At 43.7% G+C, this 26,033-nt stretch overlaps 1 protein-coding gene across 2 annotated transcripts in view; it reads left to right on the top strand.

Annotated features, from left to right (window-relative positions):
- Window positions 1-24,124, top strand: part of ETFA (electron transfer flavoprotein subunit alpha) — a 73,182-nt gene extending 49,058 nt beyond the window's left edge. The window contains exons 10-13 of one of the 2 annotated variants that reach the window (XM_075006513.1): window positions 3,418-3,468; window positions 6,009-6,074; window positions 19,880-19,960; window positions 23,861-24,124. In XM_075006513.1, coding sequence (XP_074862614.1) covers window positions 3,418-3,468; window positions 6,009-6,074; window positions 19,880-19,960; window positions 23,861-23,899 — 237 coding nt within the window. In that variant the 3' untranslated portion in view covers window positions 23,900-24,124. The remainder of the gene's footprint in view (window positions 1-3,417; window positions 3,469-6,008; window positions 6,075-19,879; window positions 19,961-23,860) is intronic. The other variant, XM_075006514.1, reaches the window with a different exon arrangement.
- The last annotated feature ends 1,909 nt before the right edge of the window (window positions 24,125-26,033 follow it).

Raw genomic sequence — 26,033 nt, forward strand, 5'->3', positions numbered from 1 at the left:
TAAAAGCATGTACTTGAGATGGTTTTATATTAGTCTTAAAATAATTTTAAAAACAAAATGAAAATGGGAAATAAGGCTTTTGTAACCTTCCTTATCTTGGGAGGGGAGATGGCTCAGACTCTTTTGGGTGACCAGATTCTTCCTTGTAATGCTTATATGGTGCTTATGTTGGCATCTAGAAGCTTTGAAGTGTTATTGGTCATATCAGCTTGGTGCATTTAACTGTTACCTGTATAGACCGAGTCTCCTTCTAAATATTTGGATTTTTTTCAATAGGGAGCTATTAATAGGAAACATGCTGTTCTGCATAATGTCTTTATAATTACACATTCAAGTGAAAGTTTTATGTAGTTGAAGTGTTCTGCCATACAAATTAAACACAATCAGATGGCTTGGGAAATCCTTGGTCAGCTTAAACTCAAAAAGGATGCATATAAGAAATGGAAATGTGGACAGTTGACTGAGGAGGAGTATAAATATGTGGCTGGAGAGTGCCGGACAGTAATCAGGAAAGTGAAAGCACAATTGGAACTGCAGCTGGCAGGGGATGTGAAGGGCAACAAGAAGGGTTTCTACAGGCATGTTAATAAGAAGGTTATCCGGGAACGTGTGGGGCCGTTACTGGATGAGAGAGGTAACCTAGTGACAGATGATGTAAGAAGAGCTGAAGTACTCAATGCTTTTTTTGCCTCAGACTTCATGGACAAGGACAGCTCTGACACTACGGTGCTAGACAATACAATATGGGAAGGTGGAAGGCAGCCCGTGGTGGGGAAGAAGCAAGTTAAGAGCTACTTAGAAAAACTAGAAGTACAGAAATCCATGGGTCTGGATTTAGTGCACCCAAGGGCACTGAGTGAATTGGCAGACATCATTACTGAGCTTTTGGCCATTATCTTTGAAGACTCTTGGAGATCAGGAGAGATCCTGGATTATTGGAAAAAGGCATATGTAGTGCCCATCTTTAGAAAAGGAAAGGAGGACAATCCAGGGAACTATAGACCAGTCAGTCTTACCTCAATTCATGCAAAAATAATGGAGGGGATCCTCAAGGAATCCATTTAAAGCACTTGGAAGGGGGAAAGTGATCAAGAGTAGTCAACGTGGGTTCACCAAGGGCAGCTGTGCCTGACCAATCTGATTAGCTTCTGTGACGAGGTAACAGGTTCTGTGGACATGGGGAAGTCAGTGGATGTGATATACCTACACTTCAGAAAAGCTTTTCATACAGTCTCTCACAACATTCTTGCCCGTAAGTTGAGGAAGTATGGATTGAATCCATGGATTGTAAAATGGATAGAAAGATGGCTTGATGGTCGGGCCCAACAGGTAGTGATCAATGGCTCAATATCTGGATGGTGGCTGTTTTCAAGCGGAGTGCCCCAAGGCTCAGTTTTGGGGCCAGTGTTGTTCAGCATCTTTATTAATGACCTGGATGAGGGACTGGATTGCACCCTCAGCAAGTTTGCAGACAACACTGAGCTAGGGGGTAAGAGAGATGCATTGCAAGTAGATCTAGAGAAATGGTTTTTCCCCTCTATTTGGCACTGGTGAGGCCACATCTGGAATATTGTGTCCAGTTTTGGGCCCCTCAGTGTAGAAAGGAAATGGATGTGCTGGAGCAGGTTCAGCAGAGGGCAACAAAAATAGTTAGGGAGCTGGAGCACATGACCTATGGAGGGAGTTGGGCTTATTTAGTTTACAGAAGAGAAGACTGAGGGGTGATTTAATAGCAGCCTTCAGCTTCCTGAAGGGGGCTCTACAGAGGATGGAGACAAATTGTTCTCAGTGGTGTCATATGGCAGAACAAGGAGTAATGGTCTGAAGTTACAGAGGGAGAGGTGTAGGTTATATATTAGGAAAAACTACTTCACCAGGAGGGTGGTGAAGCACTGGAATGCGTTGCCTGGAGAGGTGGTTGGAGTCTCCATCCCTAGAGGTTTTTAAGTCCCGGCTTGACAAGGTCTTGGTTGGGATGACTTAGTTGAGGTTGATCCTGCTTTCGGCAGGGGGCTGGACTTGATGATCTCCTGAGGTCCCTTCCAGCCCTATGATTCTATCATATCCAACTTGGGAAGCTGAATGCAGGCAAACTAAAAGGATCATGATGTTCATAAGTCTAAACAATAGTTATGTCTTTTTAGACAAAGAAATCTGGTAATGTATAAATGACCTGTTTGTTAAAATATATTTCAAGAAAATAAGGAAAGACAAAGGAAATAGGAAGTAGACATGAGTGTTCGGTGTTTGATAAATTGGATGCCTTCCAAATATTAGTTTTTAAATTTAGCAAATGGACAAAAGGAACTTGGTAGTCTAGAAGACCAGTGATAGTTAATCAGTCTAAACATCTTATGATAACCGTCTTTAAAAAGTTATATTTAAAAAAAAAAAAGTGATAAATTTCTCATGTAGATCGGGGCGGGCAACCTGCGTGCCCTGCAAGCCTCAAGTGGCCCAATAGGGCTCTGCCTGTGACTTGCAGACCCCTATCTGCCCCCCGCCCCATGTACCTCTCGTGCACTGGGACACCAGAGCGCCCCACACTTCCTATGATTCCCCTGCTCCTTCCCAGTACTTCTGGAAGAGCTGCGAATCACCTGATTTGCACTCTGTCCCCACTCTTCACCCTCCCTCCCAGGACTGGAATGCTGCATACAGCTGATTTTGCAGTGTTCCAGCTTTGGAAAGGACGGGGAGGAGTAAGTAAGTGTGGGACTTCAGTGCCCTGATATGTGAAAGGTGCATGGGGGAGGGGAGGCAGATGAAGGGATCCAAGTGGAACCTAGTGGGTCCCGGTGGCCCACTGATGTGCCACTCATATGGCTCACCTCCTGTTCGTGGCTGTTCATCCCTGATGCGCGCACAGTTTTTTTCCTTTTGGGATAATTACAGTATCACACTCGAACCAGGTGTCCTGTTTATATTATATTTCGCTTGTTAGACATAGCCCTGCATTTAAGATAGGGTGACTCCAAGCATTATTGAGTAGTGGGAGAAGAAACAAAGGGCCATGAATTTTGTAGTCTCTATTAGACATGTTTGTGAAAATGCTCAGAACTGAGATGCATTTCATAGTCTTACTCATATTTTTGCTGCTTTTTATAGACTTATTTATTCAAAAGGAAATTTCTGATCATTCTGCCCTTCTAGAGACTTTTATCACTGTTAGAGGGATTTTTCTGTGTAAACAGTGGAAAAGTTTCATGACTATATAGGGGGAAAAAGCATAATTTTTGAAGACTGGTTTGGGTGAATCTATGCATCCAGCTGTCTTAATTCAAGCACCCCTCCTCCCCCCAGCTTTGTTTCCCCTGAAGAGTGGGGAGGAAATTTGGCTTATTTGGGATGACACAGTAATAATCATTGCTATTTGTGTGCTGGGATCCCACAGAATAAAATATGCCCTTGATATAGGTGCTGTCTGCTGTCCATGGAAAGGAGAAGCCCCGTGTAGGAATTGCTAAAGTAAGTTAGGACATGAGAACTCTGGAATCTTATCTCCTTGATGATGATGTACACCAGGGGTAAGCAACCTTTCGGAGATGGAGTGCTAATATTTGGCCTTTTGACCCCGTTTGTGGTTGGACTGCTGGTGATATTATAAAAGTAAATAGTCCTACTTCCAATGACTTCATTAATAAAAAGATGCAGAGCTTTACTGTTTAGTGTGGTGGGCAGAAGGGGTCGGCCAGAGCGCCCCAGGAGCTCATGCTGCTGCCTGCTTATGGGGCAGGCCAGCTCCCACTGCTGCTCCAGCCCAAGTTCCAGTGGTGACTGCAGCTGGGGCTCAGCTGGGGCCCTGTGGCACGGGTTCTGGCCCCACTTGGAGCTTCAGTGGGGGGTCCTGGCACCTACCCTTTTCCAGGGGCTCTGGGCTGACTCTATACTGAGGGGGGCTGCTAGGTCCAGCCCTGTGGTGGTCCCATGCTGAGGTTGGGGGGCCCTTGACTCTGGCCCTGCACAGTGGCAGGGGTTCCAGCCCCGTGCTCCAGTGGGGGGGCTCAGCGGTGGGGTCTTGGCCCCAAGCCAAGGCGGGGGGCTCCACTGCGGGGCTCTGGCCACACCCCGTGTCCACCCCCCATGCTGTCTGGGAAAGGAAGGGCAGGAGTTAGTCCCCCAGAGAGTGCCACTCTCTAAATCGTCTCACATGCTGAGATTGGCACCTGTGCCTGTGGTTGCTGACCCCTGTGCTGTTTCTACATTGCATTTTAGGTGTCCTAAACTAACTGAGCCTTGTAACTAAGCTTGTTTTTAATTTTTGTTTTCAATTGGAGGCCATTGAAGGAAAGTGGGAGGCATTAAGAAATTATTTAACTTAAACAGATCTTTCTGGTTAGTAGCTGCTTGTTTTACCCTTCATGAATGAGGTGGTGAACTGTACTCTTTGTTCTCTTCTATGAGTTTTGAAGGTAGCCAAACAGTAAAATGTTGACCAGAAAAATGGCCTGTTGGCCACAAACTCTGGTTCCAAGAGTTCGAAATGTGCCTTGCTCTGTGTAGATCAGTCAGAATGAGTTTCAGACCAAGGGAGAAAAGGTTTTTTATTTTTTTGGTTTTTTTTTAAATAAATTAAGACTGCCAATATTAATCAGCTTTTTTTGTTTTTTGAGGAATTTACATTTTGAAGTTGGTAAGAATTTATAAGCAAATAAATTAAAATGTCTAAAACCGTAGAAACTTAGGCTCTACTTGTGTCTGCAAGGTGCATTGATTTTAAATCAACTGTTTTATATATGATTTAAATAAATGAGTTTAGTAATTTTTTGTATATGCACTTTTTAGTTACTTTATTAAAGAGAGCATGATTCTTGTTCATAACATAAAAAGTGTTGATTTGCAATCCGAATGTAAGTCTTTACACTAAATTCAATACTACTTTTTGCTAACCATTATGTAGCATAACATCCATTTGTTCAGATTCTTATTTTCTACATGTATTACAGAATGGAACGCTTACCATGTTCTATTTATGGATGGTTAATTTTTACTTGAGTTTTGCATCAAGTCTTATTAAGATGAAAATTCAAGCTTTATTTATGCACAAAACATTTACTGTTTTTAATTAACTGAAGCTCTATTACATGTGCTGGTAAGAAAAAGTTCATCAAAACGTGGTTTGCATTTAAAACTGATTTGTTAAACAGTTTATCTAAATTATATGTAGTTAGAAAATTAAACAGATTGATGGACACACAAACAGTTTTAGAACTAATAGTAGTCATCCTCTCACATCTAGTTTTCATACAGAGCTTGGAACAAAGACAAGACTTCCTGGTTTTTCAGTTCTGACTTGGTTTGTAAATTTTGACTTAACGAGTTATTGAATTGAACTAGCTGAGTAAACTGAAAAGGGAGAGAATTTTTTCTGCACCTGCAGAAGAGGTTACTGCTTTCAAAAGCTGATTTAGCATATCAGCAAAATTTGGTTCCAGATGCATAGCCAGTGACTTTCACTGGTTCAGTGGTGACTTTCTTTGAAACTGGGTAGCAAACATATGCTGCTTAATATTTTCGTTTTTTAATTTAAATGTGGGCTTTAACAAAGGTGGTCCATTTCAAATTTAATTTTAAAAGGTTTGCTTGTTTGTTTATTTATTTATTTATTTATTTATTATAAATAAACTTGTATTAAATTAAAACTGATAGGAAAAAATTAAAATCTCCACACAATGAAAATCTGAAAGACGCTGGCGTGGTGCCACTCCCTCCTCCTATAATGTGTGCGTGTGTGTATGTGCATTTACAACATAAACAGGACATCACTGTGGTTCTGTGCATGTGCCAGATGCTCTTTTGTTTCATTTTTATTTTTTTACAACCCCAAACTGGCCAGGTGAACAAGAGAAACAAATCTCTTTCTCAGAGATTTCAGCCTGTTGTGCACCCATAGCACAATGTGGTGCCCTGGAGTTCAAAAATCTAGACAAGAAATTTATATTGATTTTTGTTAAAACGGGTAACATTTATCTGAAAATGTCACTTATACTAATATATTTTTCTTCTAGGAACTTTATATTGCTGTGGGAATATCTGGAGCAATCCAGCATTTAGCAGGGATGAAAGACAGCAAGGTACAGTCCTACATGCATTAGAAAAGTCTGAAAGAAGGAAGATAATATGTAAAAGGCAAAATACATATATCACTAAAACTTTTTCCAGTATTTGTTGAAAGAAATGATTTAGTTGGTTCCGTTAGTTGATGTTGGTTTGTTCTGTTGTGTTAAAAATGTCAACTCAAAGATACGTCAAATACTGTGAAAGAAAGTGTTTCAAGAGTAAGCTAACTTTAAAAGAAATCTGTTGCTAAAACAGAAGTAATTCATCAGAAAAATAATTAATATATGGTTTAAACATAATTCCATTCTTGAATACTATGTTATAGTCACACTCACATATATTTCAGACCCTGACACATGAAATCATGCATAACAATGTGCAATTTAAATTATGAACTTACATTCCATGAAGTAAAAGATGCCTCCAACATTCCTGCATTTATTCATTCAAATGGAAACCTATTATAAAATGGTAATAAAACTTTAAAAGGTTTAACTCCTGCGTAGCTGACGTGTACAGGCTAAATGTGGAAATTGGACAGTGGACTGGACATTGACAGTTTCCTAATAGGTTGGCTGGGTTATGTGCTCTGATAACTGTGCCAAAAATAGAGAAGTTGGGGGGAGTGGGGACTGGTGTGTAATTTTTTAAAAAGGTACCATTTGTACCTCTTCAGGAGACTGTGTTTAAAGTGGATTTTTCAAAGGGGCTCAAATGCATTTGTGCTGTGGCATCCTGCTGAAGCATGAACTTCCCATGGAGCAGTGGAAAAACCCTATGAGGGTCTCCCGTTGTTTTATATTTGGAGCATACATTTCTATTTTCACACTTGATAAATGGATCATAAGAACTTTTTTCCTGAAGTTTCAGAAAATTTCCTTCTGGTGATAGTAACAAATTAAGCTTGGTTAAGTATCCAGTAAATATTCTTAGTATGAGCCGAACGACATAGTAGGATGGTTTTCACTTACTTTAGCACCTAGGTTCTTCTGAATTTGGTGTGTGCATTTTAAAGTGAAATTTCAGTTTACTGGGGGGGAGGGGGGGCATAGGAATGAATTGAGTGCCGGCTTGCCAGCTATAGATTAGAGCAGTGTTTCCCAATTTAATTGGACCATGGAACCTTTTTAAACTCGAAAGAATTTTGCAGAACTCCTAAGAACAGTCTTATATACGGCTTAACCCATCCAAATTAGTCCCTGGAACTAACTCATCCACCCAAAAAGGCCCCCAGCCTAACCCCACCTGATCAAACTCCACCCAAATTAGCTCCTCCCATTACCTTTCCCAACATGGTGGAGAAACCTGCCTTAGCCACCTCTGTTCGTGCGACTCTAGTCCCAAGGGTCCAATTTCATTGGCCGTCCTATGGCAATGTGAGAGGCTAGCCACAGCCAAGAAAGGTGAGGACAACACAGGAACAGCAGAACCCATCTGGCTCCCCTTCCGAATAGCCATTGGCTCCCCTTGCCCTGCCCCCATTGCATGCACGCTGGCTATTTTGCAAGCAAGGCGCTCCCTGCGGCTCCCTACCCTGCTGCTGCCGCCGAAATAACGTAACTAAATTCAGTTGGTTTAATGGCCAGATTCCTCCCGTCACCCTGCTGGGCGTTAAACCGATTAAATTTAGTTCTGCTGTTTCAGCAGTGGCAGGGGAGGGACCTGCAGAGGAGTGAGCGGTGGCAGTGTCGGGAGTTGCAAATGATTCCTTTGAGCAGCATGCAGCTCTGGAGGTGCAGGTTGCCAACCCCAATAGTTTTCTCATAGAACCCTTATTTTCACTTCATGGAATCCTGTGGTTCTTCAGAACACCGTTTGGGAAACATTGGTTTCAAGCAAATGCCATGGAAAATGCAGTGTAATACATCTTATGTTGCCACAGAGCTAGCTGTGCTAGTCTGCATCGTCTCAAAACAAAAAAGCAATCATGTAGCACTTTAAAGACTAACAGAATTTATTAGAGGATGAGCTTTTGTGGGGCAAACCCACTTCTTCAGATCTGGAATAACTTGATAAGTTATTTTGTTAGTCTTTAAAGTGCTACATGACTGCATTTTATCTTGTGTAGTATTATTCGTACAAGCTGTGTCCTGCTTTAGAGTTAATATAATTGGAAAATAACCTGAATGAAAAATGAAAGGATACCCTGAGCAATGGAGGAAAACTTTAATATGGGATTGTGAAGTGGAAATATGCACGTTATAGGACCTGCAATGGAAAAAGCAGCTTTTATGTCTGCATTAGTGAAATTAGCTTCTTCCCTTTTAACCAGAGCGGTGGGGAAGGTAATAAAGAATATGAATACCGTTTTTCAATGGGATATCCTGAATTGTGAAAATAATTTGGTTTGATCCCAATTACATATAAAGATTACGTGATTTTTGAATAATATACTCTTTGGTTTAATTTTTTCCTTTAATGTTTATATTTAAACAAAATTGTGCATCTCGAGACTTTTGCTTGAACTGTGACCTACTTCTGTTTTTAGTAGAAGCAGTTAGGTCTGCAATTGGGTCTGAAAAGACCCAGTTTATATTATTTAAAAAAAACCTGTAACCATAGCAACGGTCTCTTGTGTGATTCCTCTTCTCCAACTCCACCATACAATGAATTATCTGGCATTGTGAACTTGCCCACTTAAAGATATGGTTTCAGAAGTAGTCAGAGAAGCTTTCTCTGAGTGAATGTATAATTTATTTGTACTTTTACGACAAGATAGAAAATCAGTTTTCCAGAAGGGAACAGAACTACAGATGTTAGTTGTTTTGTCTGTTGTGGATTCACAATTTCTTTCCCTTTTCGGAAATTTATTTTTTCTATATCTTACCTAGCTTACGTGCCAGTAAGTTAGCATAATTTTTAAATGCACAGAATCCAGTCATTTTACAGAACAGTGATTAAATTATTTCGAAGACAGTGAATCATTGTTAAGGGTTAGGTCTTAGAGTGTGTGAAGAATACTGTTATATTTAAAGCCTTTAAGTGAAGATACTGACTTGTTACAACACCTTAAATGGTACAGTATTTGTTGTTTCTCCGAAGGTACCATCTGATTATTGCCTTCATTATTTCTTGGGAAGGGTGATGGTGGAGCTGTAACAAGTTGAAAATACGACCAGCGTCCATGAGGCTGTAATTTCTCATATGCTTTTGATTTTGCACATTTTAAGACGCATGGGTTAGAATTATCACACAGGACAGGAGAAGGATTGTAATCGGCAGTGGCTTTTTTGTTTAAAAAAAAAAAGAGAGAGAGAGAGAGACATACTGGTACTCAGCCACCTCCCCATACCCTGCTCCCAGCCAGTCCCATGGCTGGGGCTGCCGAAGTGCCAGTACTTGGCGTACCAGCACAAAAAAAGCACAGGTGATTGCTTGTAGCCAGTAAGTTGGATTCAATACCTATTTTAAAAATGTTTGTTTGAGAAGTGCAAAGGAGAGGCAGAAGAGCTGCTGAATGCCTGATTCTCTGGTATTGAGATTCAGGTTCTCAGCGCTATAGACTATGAAACGTATGACCTAGAAAACAGCTTTGTGTAAGAAATACTAGGTGACCGAGGTCCCAGAATTAATGAATGTGTTATAGGAGAAACTGTGGTGTTTCTAAAGAGCGGTGAGGTGCATCTCCCTCTTTAACAGGCCAGTGGGGGATATTTTTCTGAATGCCTATTACGCAATACCACTACAAGCCTCTTCTAGAGCAGTGCTCTTCCCCTTTTTCAACCTGAAGGCCACACCCTTGCTTCAAAATGACAAGGGATTACAGCCAATACTTGAGGGCAGATTATTGGCCTTCTGCTCTTTACTCCTGCCTAGGGATCCTGAGATCCTTATACAGTACCTTTTAGAGAAGTCCTTGCTTGATGTAACACCAATGCAGCCAGCTCCTTGCTTTCCTGCAAATGGTCTCTGCTGGAGTGGCCACAGCATCTTGCATTGAGGCCGTCCCCACATGGGCATACAGTTCTTAAGGGAACATTGCCAGCTAGCGGAAGTTAGCCTAGCTTCCATACTTCTCTAACTGGTGCCAAAATCAGGGCATAAATTAAAGGAGGCATACCTGCTTTCCCCCTTCCCTACACTGGGGAGGAAGATCATCCTTTGCTAGTTGTCTCTAGGCTCCAGCTTCTGTTTTGCCCAGCAAGGAAATAATGGAGCAGCATTGGCTTCCCTCCCTTGCAATGCTGCAGGCAAACAACTGGGCAGCTGCTCCTGAGATTAGGACTGATGCATGGGGAGGGTACAAAGAGGGTCCCATACACCCTCCTCCATCACCCCTACCCCACCATAGTTTCCTGTAAGCTGAGTACTTGGGCAGCCGCTTAGGTGAGATTCAAGTGCTGCCCTACTAAGAGTGCCCACAGCATCCTGCCGTTGGCAGCACGTTTCTATTGGTGATGCACATCTGCACGTGCCTTGGTGCACAGAACAGAACTACTTCTATGAGTGTCCCCGTGGGTGCTCCACAATAGGTGTCGGGCTCGCCCGGTGCCGCAGATCGGAAACTTTCCAGCAGTTTCTCCTGGATCACGCATGCGCCGGCGCGCGCCGCTCCCTTGCGCGTCCCCGGCCACGTGCGCGATCCGGTCCCCGCCAGTTCCTTCTCAGCCGCCATCGGCTGCAGACGGAATCCGCTCAGGCTACGGCCAGAGTCAGATTAGATAGAGTTTTTACGTGTAAATTGTTGTTTTTCTTTTCAAAAAAAAAAAAAAGAAAAGAGAGAAAGCAAGAGAGTAAAAATATATATATATATATATATATATATATATATATATATATAATAAAAAGAGAGAGAGGAGCGGAGAAGACACATGGACGTGAAGGCCAGTAGGCCTCCCGCCACTGCAGGCTGGTGTCCGCGACGGGTAAACAGGCACGAATTAAGTGCTAAGTGCCCTATTAACAGCAAAAAGACTGACCGCGATGTCCTCTTCAGGCTTTAAAAAGTGTGAGTCCTGCCACGAAGCTATGCCGGCCTCCGATGGGCATAGCGAATGCATTCGGTGCCTGGGGGAATCACACGTTACCCAGAAGTGTTCCCACTGTGCTAAGCTCACAGCCAGGGCCAGGAAAGACAGAGAAATGCAGCTGAAAATGCTCCTGTTTGATAAGGCTCTCCAGCCTGACTTGCTGGAGAGGCCTCAACCAGAGGGACCCCCTGGGCTCCACAAAAGGAAGGCGGCTTCCCTCACCCCCTCGGTGCAGAAATGGAGGAAGCTCTCTCCAGCCCGATCCCTGCTGGCGGTCTCAGCAAGCGGGACGGGCGGAGCACACAGCCCCCAGCCGCATACTCAAACAAGCGGCAGCGCAGCAGCGCACGTGGCAGAGGCTGAGCCTCCGATTACCAAACAGCCGGCAAGTGCAGCACTCAGAGCGGCAGCCAGGCAAGCGCCGGAACCGGTGGCACCGCCACAGGCGGCACCGACCCCTGCGGCGCCAGCAGTTCAGGGCCAACAGGCACGGAGCCTGCAGGCACCGGAGGACGTTATACGCGCAGCACCGCAACTGAGCGGGCCGAGCGCGGCGCCGACAGCGGGGCCGAGGTCCCTGGCATGGGAGGGGGCGGTGCCAGCCCCGCAGGAGAGGGGAAAGGTGAGAGCAAAAACCCGGCACCGCAGCCCTTCTCCGGACAGGGCTGCAATGCTGCTATCAACAAGCCCTCCCCTTATGCTGCACACGCCACCCAGAAGATCTGGGTCTCCACCGGCCTATCCAGAGCCGCCTCCTCCGTTCCTCCAACCAATGTCACCATGGCTTGGGCCACCTTCGCCCTTTCTGGGATTGGATCCCTTGGAGTACTATCACAAACCAGCTTCACCGTTATCTGAATCGTCGTGGAGATCTCGCTCTCCCAGACATCGGGGGTACGCACCCTGAGAGTGGTCCAGGTCTCCATCCCCGGACCTGTGCCCGTGCTGCCATGGTCGTTCTTATCATGCTGGACACAGACACCCCAGGCCTACACCTAGGGGCAGGTCCCCCCCGGCCGTCCAATACCCCCGTGGACACTCCTGGCCGGGGATGGAAACACAGCTATCTCAAAGGGAGTTAATTGTAGAACCCCGAGACTTTCCTTTGCAAGCCTCCAATGAGCGGGTGTACCATCGGCCGCAAGAACCTGAGAGTTCGAGGGAGGTTTACCCTAGTGGTTCCTCCTCGTCCTCCCCTGATGAGGCCACGGCCCCCGGGGACGTTGCTCCCCCGGACGACCTCAAACAGTTTCAGGAGCTGTTTAAAAGGGTGGCTTTCACGCAAGGCATCCAAACGGCAGAGGTACAGGAGAAACATCACAAACTCCTGAAAAATTTGAGACCCCTGGCTTCATCCAAAATCGCTATCCTGCTCGACGAAGCCATTATGGAGTCAGCCACTACCATATGGCAGTCCCTGGCCTCCGCTCCGCCTATGAACAAGAGAGCGGATAAGAAGTACTTTGTCCCGGCGAAGGGCATGGAGTTCCTCTTTAGTCACCCACAACCAAACTCACTGGTGGTAGAATCGTCTCAGCAGAGATCAAAGACTTCTCAGTACAAATCGGGGGGTTCAGACAAAGATGCCAAGAAGCTAGAGCTGTTTGGCAGGAAGGTATATTCCTCCTCAACCCTGCTATTGAGAATGGCAAACTATGCAGCACATCTAGCGAACCATAATTTTGATAATTACTCCAGGCTTATTTCTCTCATGGATTCACTTCCGGAAGATAAGAAGCCGGTGCTAAAGGCAATTGTGCAAGAGGGCTATGCGGCTTCGAGGACGGGAGTCCAGATCGCCCTGGATGTGGCGGACACGGCGGCACGCTCAACGGCTACAGCAGTGGTCATGTGTAGAGAATCCTGGCTCCAGACATCGGGTATCCCGAGGGATCTGCAGGCGAAGATTGTGGATCTTCCCTTTGACACGCAGAAGTTGTTTGCAGACTCAACCGACTCAGTCCTCCACTCCAGTAAGGACTCCAGAGCTACACTTAGAACCCTGGGTATTTATACCCCTCCATATAGGAAGAAAAAGTATTACCCTCAGCAAAGACGATACCTGTACCAGCCACAGCATGCTCGGTACCAACGGGGCTACGACCAAGGGCGACATCAACAGCAGCAACAGTATAGAACTCCCAGCCGATGTCCTCAACAAAGCCGCGCACCCTCGGGGCAGGCCCAAAGGCAACAGGTTTGACGGGCAGGTCGAGGGCTGCACTATCACTACCATCGCGCAATGCCATTCCCAGCTAATGTTCCATCATCGCCTCCGACTGTTCCACCCCCAATGGCAAAAGATCACCGCAGACAAATGGGTACTGGAGATCATAGCCACGGGTTACGCGATCCCCTTCCAGTTGATCCCACCGCTGAAACCTCCGCCCAGGCCCCACCTCAGGGACGCTTCCCATGAGGCGAGACTCAAACAGGAGGTGGACCATCTTATGTTCATAGGGGCGGTGGAAAGAGTGCCGGAGCAATTCCAGGGGAAAGGCTTTTATTCACGCTTCTTCCTTACAAAGAAGAAAACAGGAGGCTGGAGGCCCATCTTAGATCTTCGGGGCCTCCACTGGTACTTGTGCAAACAACGTTTTCGGATGATCACAGTCGCCTCCATACTCATGGCACTGGACGATGGAGATTGGTTTGCAGCCCTCGACTTACAAGATGCTTACTTTCCTATAACGATCCACCCGGCACACAGGCGCTTCCTCCGTTTTATGGTTGGCAAGGAGAATTTCCAGTACAAGTTTCTTCCGTTCGGCCTCCCTTGGCCCCCAGAGTCTTTACCAAAACCGTGGCAGTGGTGTCAGCCTACCTGCACAGACGGGGGGTATTTATATTCCCATACCTGGACGACTGCCTATTGAAAGGGGCCTCGAAGGCAGAGGTCCTACGCATGATACGCATAACAGCAGACACGTTTTCTTCGCTGGGCCTAGTCATCAACCTCGCAAAGTCAAAGACCTACCCCACACAAGACATAGAATTTATAGGGGCACGTATAAACTCTATTACAGCAAGGGTGTATCTACCCGACGCCCGCTTTTGTGCCATCAGTTCGCTGGTTCAAGTCATTACATACAGCCCCACGGTGCCGGTCTTAACGTGCTTGCAGCTCCTAGGCCACATGGCGGCGGCGACGTTTATGGTGCAGAATGCCAGATTGCATATGCGCAGCCTACAACATTGGCTGGCGAGCGTCTACAAGCCGGCATCCCACACTGTCCACAGGGTGGTGTTGCCCACGACAGAGGTGCGCAGATCCCTGCAGTGGTGGGTAAACCCCAAAAACCTGCTAACGGGGTACCCTTTCACCAACCACAAATCTCTATTTTTCTTACTACTGACGCTTCCCACATAGGGTGGGGAGCACACATCGGCGACAAGGTGACGCAAGGACTGTGGTCCCCTGTGGAACAGTCACTGCACATAAATATACTGGAGCTCAGAGCAGTGTTCAACGCCTGCAAACACTTTCGAGACCACATACAGGGCAAAGTAGTCGGGATCAATACAGACAATACCTCCGCCATGTTTTATATAAATCGACAAGGAGGAGCCCGATCCCGTGCCCTATGTGCGGAAGCAGTCCGACTGTGGAACTGGTGCATCGCCAACAATATAATGTTGAAAGCCTCGTATTTGCCGGGCACTCACAACGTGAAAGCGGACCAGCTGAGCAGGCGCTTCGCACTCACGCACGAATGGCAGATCTGCTCTGATCTGCTGCAACCGATCTTTCACACATGGGGGTTTCCCCAGATCGACCTGTTTGCTACTCAGCACAACAAGAAGTGCCCCCAGTACTGCTCCAGGGCAGGATTGGGGCGGGGGTCCCTGGGGGACACATTCGCGATTTCATGGAAGGGCCCCCTACTTTATGCGTTTCCCCCCACAGTGCTCATCCACAAGGTCTTGCAGAAAGCCAGGAGGGAGAGAGCCCGCATGATCCTAGTAGTCCCAATGTGGGATCGACAGCAATGGTTCCCCTTGCTTCTGCGCATGTCGGACCGCCCACCACTCCCCCTTCCGGTGGCGCCGGACCTACTCACGCAGGCCCAGGGGTCCATAGTGCACTCACACCCCCAAGGTCTGCGCCTACAAGCATGGCTAATCCATGGCTCAGCTCCCTAGAAAGCACATGTACGGAGGGAGTACAAGGCCTGGAAAGTAGCCGAAGGACCTCCACCAGGAAGACCTACAAGCAGAAATGGACTCGATTCACTGCATGGTGTTCCGCCAAGCAGTTAGCTCCCCTTGACATTCCTATACCTGTAATACTAGAATACTTAGTGGACCTCAAGAGGGGTGGACTTTCCCTATCCTCGCTAAAAGTCCACCTCGCTGCTATATCTGCTTTTCGGCATGCAGAGGAGGGGCCCACGGTATTTGCCCATCCTATTGTTACCAGGTTCCTGAAGGGGCTGGTAAACCTGTGCCCCCCTCGGAAACCGCTTCCACCATCGTGGAGCTTGGACTTGGTGCTCAGCACGCTAACGGGTCCACCTTTTGAACCATTAGCCACAGTTCCCCTACGTCTCCTTACGATAAAAACAACCTTGCTCCTTGCAATTACGTCTGCTCGCAGGGTGAGCTCGCTCGCAGCAGTTATGGCAACACCGCTCTGCACAGTATTCTCAAAGGAAGCGGTAACTTTACGGCTGCACCCAGCCTTTGTTCCGAAAGTTTCTTCAGAGTTCCACCTTAACAAACCCATAGTTTTACCCTCGTTTTACCCGAAGCCTCAGAGCTCCAGCAAGGAGGCACGCCTACATCTCCTGGACGTGAGGAGGGCGTTGGCCTTCTACATAGACAGGACCAAGTCCTTCTGGAAAACGGGCAGACTTCTAGTCTCTCTTGCTCCCAGGTCAAAAGGAGAGGGTCTCTCTTCACAGAGAATCTCGAAGCACATTGTGTCCTGTATAAAAATGTGCTGCGAACTTCGAAAGACTCCTTTGCTGGCCCCGCCTAGGGCTCACTCCACCAGGGCGGTGGCGGCGTCAACAGCCTTCAAGGGCATCGCGTTAAAAGACATCTGTAGAGCAGCAACCTGGTCATCCTATGACACATTCGCCAAACATTATGCACTACATCGGGTATACCAAGAGGATACCCACCTCTCAACAGCGGTCCTTTCGGGGGCAAGCTGCACATAAACCGATTACCCACCTCCTTACTTGGGTTACTGCTGGGTAGTCACCTATTGTGGAGCACCCACGGGGACACTCGAAGAAGAAAGAGAAGTTACTCACCGTAGTAACGATGGTTCTTCGAGATGTATCCCCGTGGGTGCTCCACCACCCGCCCATCCTCCCCGCTTCGGATCTCTGTTTAGTGTTTTTCAGGAGCATCCGAGGTGGTTGGTCAAGGAACTGGTGGGGACCGGATGGCACACGTGGCCGGGGATGCGCAAGGAAGCGGCGCGCACCGGCACATGCGCGATCCAGGAGAAACTGCTGGAAAGTTTCCGATTTGCGGTGCTGGGCGAGCCTGACACCTATTGTGGAGCACCCACGGGGACACATCTCGAAGAACCATCGTTACTATGGTGTGTAACTTCTCTTTATTCTGCACAGGGATGGAACAATTAGAGGGAATACAGCCCCCTGCTTTCACCAGGAGCTCTGTGTCCCTTCCGGTGAGTTCCGGGGCACTCCTGCCCCTCCCCTAGAGTGGCACTGTTCTAGAGCAGTGCCAGTTTGTAGCTCACTCTTCTCTCAGGCTGCGCTGCTCCTGGGGAGGGATGGGACTGCTCCTGCACTTACAGAAGCTGCAGGGATGGGGAAGGGACAAAGCAGGAGCATATGGCCAGTGCCCCTCCAGGATCCCCCTTATGAGTTGTCACTGCCGAAGACTGCTGGCGGATTCAAACACTTCTGTTTAAAATCATAGGGCATGTCTCAGGAAACCCACTTATGGTTGATAATCATAGAATCATAGAAGAGTAGGACTGGAAGGGACCTCGAGAGGCCATCGATTCCAGCCCCCCCCGCCCTCATGGCAGGACCAAGCATTTGCTACACCATCCCTGAAAGCCATCTATCTAACCTCTTCTTAAATAGCTCCCGTGATGGAGATTCTACCACCTCCCTTGGCAATTCGTTCCAGTGTTTGATCACCCTGACAGTTAGGAACTTTTTCCTAATGTCCAACCTGAACCTCCCCTGCCGCAATTTCAGTCCATTGCCTCTTGTTCTATCCTCAGAGGCAAGGAGGAACAAGTTCCCTCCCTCTGCCTTATGACACCCTTTTAAATACCTGAAAACTGCTATCATGTCCTCCCTCAATCTTCTCTTTTCCAAACTAAACAAGCCCAATTCTTTCAGCCTTTCTTCATAGGTCATGTTCTCTAGACCTTTGATCATTCTCGTTGCTCTCCTCTGGACCCTTTCCAATTTCTCCACGTCCTTCCTGAACTGCGGTGCCCAGAACTGGACACAATACTCCAGCTGAGGCCTAACCAGCGCAGAGTAGAGCGGGAGAATGACTTCTTGTGTCTTGTTCACAACACACCTGTTAATACATCCCAGAATCATGTTTGCCTTTTTCACAACAGCATCACACTGTTGACTCATATTTAGCTTGTGGTCCACTATAACCCCCAGATCCCTTTCTGCTGTATTCATTCCCAGGCAGTCCCTTCCCATTCTGTATGTGTGACACTGATTGTTTCTTCCTAAGTGGAGCACTTTGCATTTGTCCTTATTAAACTTCATCCTGTTTACCTCAGCCCATTTCTCCAGTTTATCCAGATCCTTTTGAATTATGACCCTATCCTCCAAAGAAGTTGCAACCCCTCCCAGCTTGGTATCATCTGCAAACTTAATAAGTGTACTTTCTATGTCAATATCTAAATCGTTAATGAAGATATTGAACAGAACTGGTCCTAAAACAGACCCCTGCGGAACCCCACTAGTTATGCTTTTCCAGCCGGATTGAAAACCATTAATAACTACTCTCTGGGTACGGTTATCCAGCCAGTTGTTCACCCACCTTATAGTAGCCCCATCTAAGTTGTATTTGTGTAGTTTATTGATAAGTATATTATGTGAGACCGTGTCAAATGCTTTACTGAAGTCTAGGTATACCACAGCCACCGCTTCTCCCTTATCCACAAGACTCGTTATTCTATCAAAGAAAGCTATTCGTTTGGTTTGACATGATCTGTTTTTGACAAAGCCATGCTGCCTGTTCCCTAGCACCTTACCACCTTCCAAATGCTTGCAGATGATTTCTTTAATTACCTGCTCCATTATCTTTCCTGGCACAGAAGTTAAGCTGACTGGCCTGTAGTTTCCTGGGTTATTCTTGTTCCCCTTTTTATAAATGGGTACTATATTTGCCCTTTTCCAGTCTTCTGGAATCTCTCCCGTCTCCCACGATTTACCAAAAATGAGAGCTAAAGGCTCAGATACCTCTTCTATCAGCTCCTTGAGGATTCTAGGATGCATTTCATCAGGCCCTGGTGATTTGCAGACATCTAATTTTTCTAAGTAAATTTTAATTTGTTCTTTTCTTATTTCAGCTTCTAAGCCTACCCCTTTCCACTAGCATTCTCTATGTCAGGCATTCCTTCAGATTTCTCAGTGAAGACCGAAACAAAGAAATCATTAAACATTTCTGCCATTTCCAAATTCCCTGTTACTGTTCCTCCCTCCTCACTGACCAATGGCTCTACCCTCTCCTTAGTCTTCCTCTATTAATGCATTAATACCTTCAAATCCCACAGTTCAGACACCACTTCATCATGTACAACTGTCTGAATGTCACTCTAGCTATAGAACACCGTATCTTTGGTTTAGAAGCAGGCTTTCCTAACCTTATTTCATTGAGTTATTACCCCTCAAGCTTTTTCAGCAAAATTAATGATTTGAGGAAATACTTGGGTAGAGATGGAGAGGCACTTGGGAAGAGCAGGAGTTAAAACATAACTTTTGCATAAAAGATTTCATGGAATGTATGAAAATTAGGTTGATTTAGGATGCCTGCATGGCTTCTCCCTGCTTTGAATTGGGATTTAAAATTGGCAGTGCTTAGGTAGGTAGGTGGTAGCAATAATTATACCAGCGTAGAGATTACTTGGAGCAGTATAGCTTTCTGTGTTTCCAGAGCATTTCCTTTCTTGCAGCAGGCCATTCATCTGTCATCGGCTGGAAACTATCACAAAACTGTTTTGAAGTGATTTTGGCTAGGAGTACAGGTTGTCCACTAGGAAAGGGAATCTTCTGTATTTAGCATTGGGATTTTAATAGTATATGATTTTCCACTGCATAGTGAGCTAAATGATTTTTGCCCACATTAAAAAAATTAACATATTAGTTTCCATTGTATGGTGTTATGCTCCTTTTCCAAAATGTCCTTTCCCTGTTCTTATTTGTTAAATATCATGGTCTTTTTATAGTGGGCATCCTTTTTATGAGAGCATTTTAGAGATTTATACTATTTCCCCCTTCTTACCTTTGTGTTTAATTCAGCATGGAACAGTCAGAATGTGTTTCCATTACGTGTTGTAGACATTTTAATTCACTTATTAAGAGATCCTTTACAGTCTTGCATCCCATTTCTGCCTTGAAAACCTTTGCCAAATGCCATTGACCAAATGAAGATAGAACGGTTGGAGCTTAACAAACTTTTGCATTATTATTGTAGACATTAGCTCATTTATTGAGAGGTCATTTTGTAGGTCTCGTTTTAAAGCAGAGATGGAAAGCATTTGTCAAATTCACTTGACCAGATCTGCTAGGTCCAGTATTCCAGTGTGAACTTATAGCACACTTTTTATATTGGAAAAATTGTCACCTGCAACTGTATGTTTTAAAAGACTTTGTTTCTGCTTTCAGACCATAGTTGCTATTAACAAGGACCCAGAAGCTCCAATTTTCCAGGTTGCGGACTACGGATTGGTGGCAGATTTATTTAAAGTAAGTGTAACCTTGTAATAAGGATCGGGGAGGAGGGAGGAAAAGCCTCAGTTTCTCAGAGCTGCCACAACAAAGATCAATTCTGCAGTTTTTTTATTTTTTACTTGCTTTTCCATGAAATTTTGAAGTAAGCGTAAAGATGTATGTAAGGAGATATTAAAAATAAGGGAGTATGCCATTTAAGGTGATGTAAGCATCTTGATAAGAAGTAAATGATGAATCAGGTACTCATGCGATCAATCCCCTGATGTCTTTAAAAGTGTCTTCCACTGCATTTGTGTGTTTGTAGGAGAGAAGCATTTCTTATAGTTGTTGCAAAGATTTTTGTCATTTCCTTGTATACTAGTTATAATCTAAACATTAATCTTTAAATGTGTATCTTTGTATCTCTGTATTATACTGGCCATTGTATTATATTATCAGATTACTATAAAAAATCACACCTAGGTGTGAGCTGTGTGCAGTGTGTTCAGAGACAGAAGGCAGTTCAAAATCCATATTAAATCAGACTCCTTGTGGAAGAGACCCTTGTAACAAAGGAGGGTGCTTAGATGCCTTACTGAAACTGATGTTTAAAACACGACACTTTTTGTAGTGACTAGCCCATAACTGTATTCTGGGACCGCTGTTTTACTTAAACTTCTGACAGTTTTACTATTGAAGTGTAAAACTAGCTATACAATACTGAACCACAGCCCTTTTAAAGATCTTTTATTTTGTAATGTTAGGTCCATTATTCCTGACACTCTTCACATATCAGGGTTTTTTCATGCTCCTTACACTATCCAGCATCTAGGTACTACTTTTTTTTAGGACAGGTAGTATTTATTTATTCTATTTTGGACTGTGTGTTTTCAGTCAGGTACTTTATCATCTCCTCTTTCTCATCAGAGGTTATAAGCTTGTTTTCTAAGAACATATCACAGTGACTTTCTAAAAGCAGTTTACATAAAGTTTCCTGGAAAATTAAGAGAATACAAGTATGATATAGAACATTTTTTCTAACTACATCCTGGCTTGTCTGTGGACCCCAAAAGTTCATTAAAGTTTGGGGAAAAAAAAATCCTGCATGCTGTGCATCTTGGGCTTCCGTGTTCTTTCCCTGTATTCAGCATCCCAGCATTGGGTCAGTGAAATTGTCCCATCTCTTCTCTGCATGCATGTGTATAGGTATCTTCCCTAGCAGATACGGCTGTGTTCACCTTGCATATTACTACAAGCAACTCCATCTTGGTCTTAAAATTAGGATTATATTGCACTCCAGTATGAGTTTCTTTAGCAGCTGTATTGCACTAATTGTGTAGCCTTTGTAGGATCAGAATTCCTCATTGGCTTCTTTTAGTAATATCCTCATATTCCATTGTTATGAGCCATTGAATTTACTACATATTTAAGTTTGAATACTTCACGTTGAATTGGGGACAACTAACCCTCTACATTTCTGGTGAATGTTTTTCTCATTTCACAACAAAACTGGCTTGCTTGATGAGCCATGTTTGAGTTGTATGAAAGCAAGTTTTTAAGATGTCCTGTTTCTTGTCTGTTTGGCTTTCCAGTCTCCTAATTTTGAGAGAGGTTATGATGTAAAGATACCAAACAGTCCCCATAATGAAAGTTCTGTGGGTAGGGGGAGTACAGATCTTGCAAATATTTTAATTTTACTTAGATTTGTGCTAATAGTATATCTATCTTGTGCACTAGGTTCTGAAGAGCAACTGTACACCCACTCACTGAGAGGTGTTGTAGCCAGTATTGTGTGGAATATAACCCTTTCCACAAAGAAATCTGCTACTTCTTCACGGCTTTAAAGCTTTCCATCTTTAATTCTCCTCTGATCTATGTTACCTACTGAAAGTACTTAATTTCTGGTATATATCATTCCAAAATAATTCACTTTCAGAAACTTGAACAATTTGGCTTTTTCAGCTTCTTATAGAAAGAAAAACAAACTACTGAACAGTTCCTAAATGTTTTAGTTAGTGGAAGTATGAATGATGCTGACTTTAGATGTTAGTGAATAGGGTTTGAGTGATAGTTCTAGTTTTGTACAGAGTGAAATAAAACATGGCAGTTTCCTAATATTAAATAAACATAATCGCCTGAACTCCTACTGTCACCTCAAGCATCTATTTACTGTTATGTGAAAAAATTTGAACCCAGAACATTTACTAGGACTTCGCAGTGCCGCTACAGGTTACCCTGGGGGTTCTATTAGCATGTTGTGTGTGTGACTGGCATGAACTTGTAGTTCATCTACTGAGGAAAGTAAGCAGAAACACTGCCAGCACTTAATGCCATTCCAGAACTAATGCTGGCTGGCTCGCCAGTAAACATGGGCCTTTTAATAAGCTGGAGACAAAGTGACAACATGTCGACAATTTCCTTAATAAATTTTGTACGAACACATTAGTTCCACCTAATGGAAATGTAGATCTCTTAAATAATTGAGAGGCTATATTCATCATTGGTGAGTTCAGCTGGGATCTCTTTTGAGATGGGGCAACCTGCAGCCCCTTGAAAGACAAGGTAATTGATATTTTACACAAGTGACTCAGATAGGTTTTCAGGTGCGGTTTGTAGACTAATCTACCGACTCTTTACATGCATAACTGCTCTTCCTAGTGCTAAGCAGAATTACAGTGCAGCATGGTTGGTCTGTTAAGTGGCAGAACCACAGCAGGAGCCAAGGCTTTGGCACTAACTCACTTTATGAAAATTGTTTAATGCAAGTTACATCAGCTTTTCCACTTTTTAAATTCATCACTAATTTTACCTTAAACTGTTTTTTTGCCAGGGTGATAGGAAGTAAACAATCACTTTCTTACCACTTCAGAAATAAATTTTGCTGAAAATTAGAGGAACTAAATCAGTTTTCTAGGTAAATCATTTCTGATAAATAAATGCAATTCTGGCATTCCTGACAAGGCTGGAACTAGAAATTTTGGAAACAGATCTTATAATGATCTTCTAATACCCAAGGATCTGTGTGTTTGTAGTTCTGCTGACAGTAGGAGAAAAATTGGACTGTAACATATTGCTACTGTGCATCTTATGAAGCCTTTCAGCAATGATAAAGGTGCTTCTTGTAATATCAACACTGCTGCACCCTTGTTTTTCTTTTGAAAATCACCCAATATTTTTAAATATCAAACAGCCAGATTGTAGAACTGTTCAGTACCTACACATTACAGTATAACTCCAGGAAGTGGTTACTGCATTGATTGAGATAAGACTCTGATCTTAAGTTGGGTTGAATCCTAAAGTTGAGTTCATTGTGAAAACATTGTACTACAAATAAGAGTTCTTTAGGCTGTAATTCGAGAAGTTGTACATCAAATCATTTCTTCTTGTTGGTGGTGACTTATGGGCTACATCTACGCTACACTGATCTTTCAAAAGAAGTTCTTCCGGAAGATCTCTTCCGAAAAATCTTCTTTCGAAAAAGCACGTCCACACACAAAAAAGCATATTGAAAGATCAGTCTGCTCTTTCGGTAAAGAGCGTCCGCACAGCCCCCACTCTTTTAAAAGAACAGGCCAGGGAGCCAAAAATCCAGCACCATGAGGACCGCTCTTTCAAAAGAAGGGCCCACAGTGCATCTACATGTCTTCCTTTTTTTTTTTTTTTTTTTTTTTTGAAAGGACGCACTCTTCCTGATCTGGGAATGGAAGAGGGTTTCCAGAAGAGGAGCCGTGTGTGTTTGAGTTTCTGGTTGAAAGAGCTCATTTTGTTTATGCATGCTCCATATGTTCTTTCAAAAAAGGGCCTGATTTTCCGAAAGAGCTTGCTAGTGTAGACGTAGCCATGAGGTTTAAACCTTATGGTTCTACACCTCTTTCCCAGTTCTAGCAAACATTTTTCATTGACATTTGTGCATACTTTCTCTGTTTACATTTGCAGGTAGTTCCTGAGCTGACAGAAGCATTGAAAAAAAAGTGAAAGCACCCTTCAGATTTTGAAGAAAAAAATTCTGTGTGCAACACCATTGAATTGCTGATTTCAGGCAGATTTTGAAACAATGAAAATCTGTACAAATTGTCTGAATTCTCATATCTTGTGTACTGCCTTCATTTGCCTTTTCATCTAATTTTGGAATACAAATAATTTTTTGATTCTCTCCCACCATTCCCAATTCTGTAATAAAACATACACTTTAAAATCTAATAGCTGGCAGTAAGTCTGTTTCTTAACTCAAACTGGATTTGTGGTGGGGATGGAAATTATCCCTCTTTTCCAGAAACTTGTCTGCACACTAACTTGCATTTGACCTATATTTTAGTTCTATCTCACAAGGTACATTGTAGTGTAGTTTGTGTCTTAGACGTAGATTATTTGAGCAGTCCTGGTTAGCCTTTCACGAACATGATTCCACATGGAGAATCAAGAACTCCCTTTGTCACACTATATGCTGCCGAGTCTATAAGCAGAATTTCAGCTTTAACATTTCATATGGTGATGTTTGGTTGTTTTTTTGGTTTAATGTACCAGTTTTCTTCTACCTTGTAATTTATTTTATACTGACATGTGGAAAGGATGTGTGAGGACCCAATGACTACTTTGATCTGCTATATCTGGAAATGTATTTATTTACATTAAATAAGTCAGTGCTTTTCTATTGAGTGGAGTCATATCAGTTAATAGCTAGAATGCACTGTGAGTTAAATTACCAAAAGAAGGGGATTATTTTAATCACTGTATTTTATTGGAGCTTTTTCAGAGCTTAATTTTGGCCTCTCTAGAAAATATTTGGTAGTATTATAAACTTGTTTAATATGCCAACAACAAAGACTTATCTTCTGTTTAACTTTGTATGAATTACTTGGAGAGAATAGTGTTGTACAGCAGCTCAACATATCTTCAATATATTGCTAAGCCTGTTTGCCATTTCGTCGTTCTGTATTTTTTAGCAGCATTCTTTACATAAATCATATATCAAAACAAAAAGCAGTCAAGTAGCACTTTAAAGACTAGCAAAATAGTTTATTAGGTGAGCTTTTGTGGGACAGACCCACTTCTTCAGACCATAGCCTGGCCTGTTCTGGTCTGGCCATGGTCTGAAGAAGTGGGTCTGTCCCACGAAAGCTCACCTAATAAACTATTTTGCTAGTCTTTAAAGTGCTACTTGACTGCTTTTTGTTTTGATAGTGTATAGACTAGCACGGCTTCCTCTCTGTTAATATACATCATATATACAAGTGACAAGTAAGTTTGGTTTTGTCCAAACACTGACCCCTTCTGGACACTTGTAATATGCATATGAACAGTTAGACATTTCTAGACGGTTTACCAGTGATTTGTCAATGTGTGAAAGTTGGAGACACGTCTGTTTTTAAACATGGTTAATTAGTCAGAGGAAACAATAGCTGATGTTAATTTACTTATTAGTGCAGCTAACAGTAGGCTATGGGTCTCAGAAGCCCAACGATGGGTCCCTCAAAATAGACTTTAAAATATCGTCATCTTTCCTAGCATGTCACATAGTTTTACGTGACCTTTCAGTTTTAATTTAGCGTGTGATCTTCTGTTCCACTCCTGTTATGATCACTCTGTTAATGACAGTCAAGCAAAGTTGTTGCTTTGCCTGGAATTTGTGAACTCAGTGTAATGAGTTTGAGGTGATGTGATAGTTTTTCATAACCACAGACAGAATAAGTATTTCACTGAAAACAGCAACCTCAGAGCCAGCCTGTCTGTGAGTATTAGGAAGATGAAGAAACCACCATGCAGAAAGAGAAGCGAGCCAAGAGAATGGAAGAGATGAATGCTATCAAGTTCTTAAATATAAGTGGTGTGAACAGTGAAGTCACATCTGACTCCAATAAATTATTCAAGCTACTGCGTGTTCTGAGAAATATTTTCTTGTAAGATTGTCAAAATAATTTAGGTACAGGGAGGTCTGGGCACTAATAGAATAGTTCATGCCACAAAATGCCTGTTCTTTAGGCAAGACAATTCTACTTCTGTTACCAGTGTCAGCAAACTTAGTTTTTAATAGCTTCCTATGATATCAATTGAGAATTTAAGAGCCCCCAAGTCCCTAGCAGCCTCTGCAGCTGGGGCTTCCTAGTTTGGC

The sequence above is a fragment of the Carettochelys insculpta genome, chromosome 12 (genome assembly GCF_033958435.1).
Source record: "Carettochelys insculpta isolate YL-2023 chromosome 12, ASM3395843v1, whole genome shotgun sequence".
Lineage (NCBI taxonomy): Eukaryota > Metazoa > Chordata > Testudines > Carettochelyidae > Carettochelys > Carettochelys insculpta.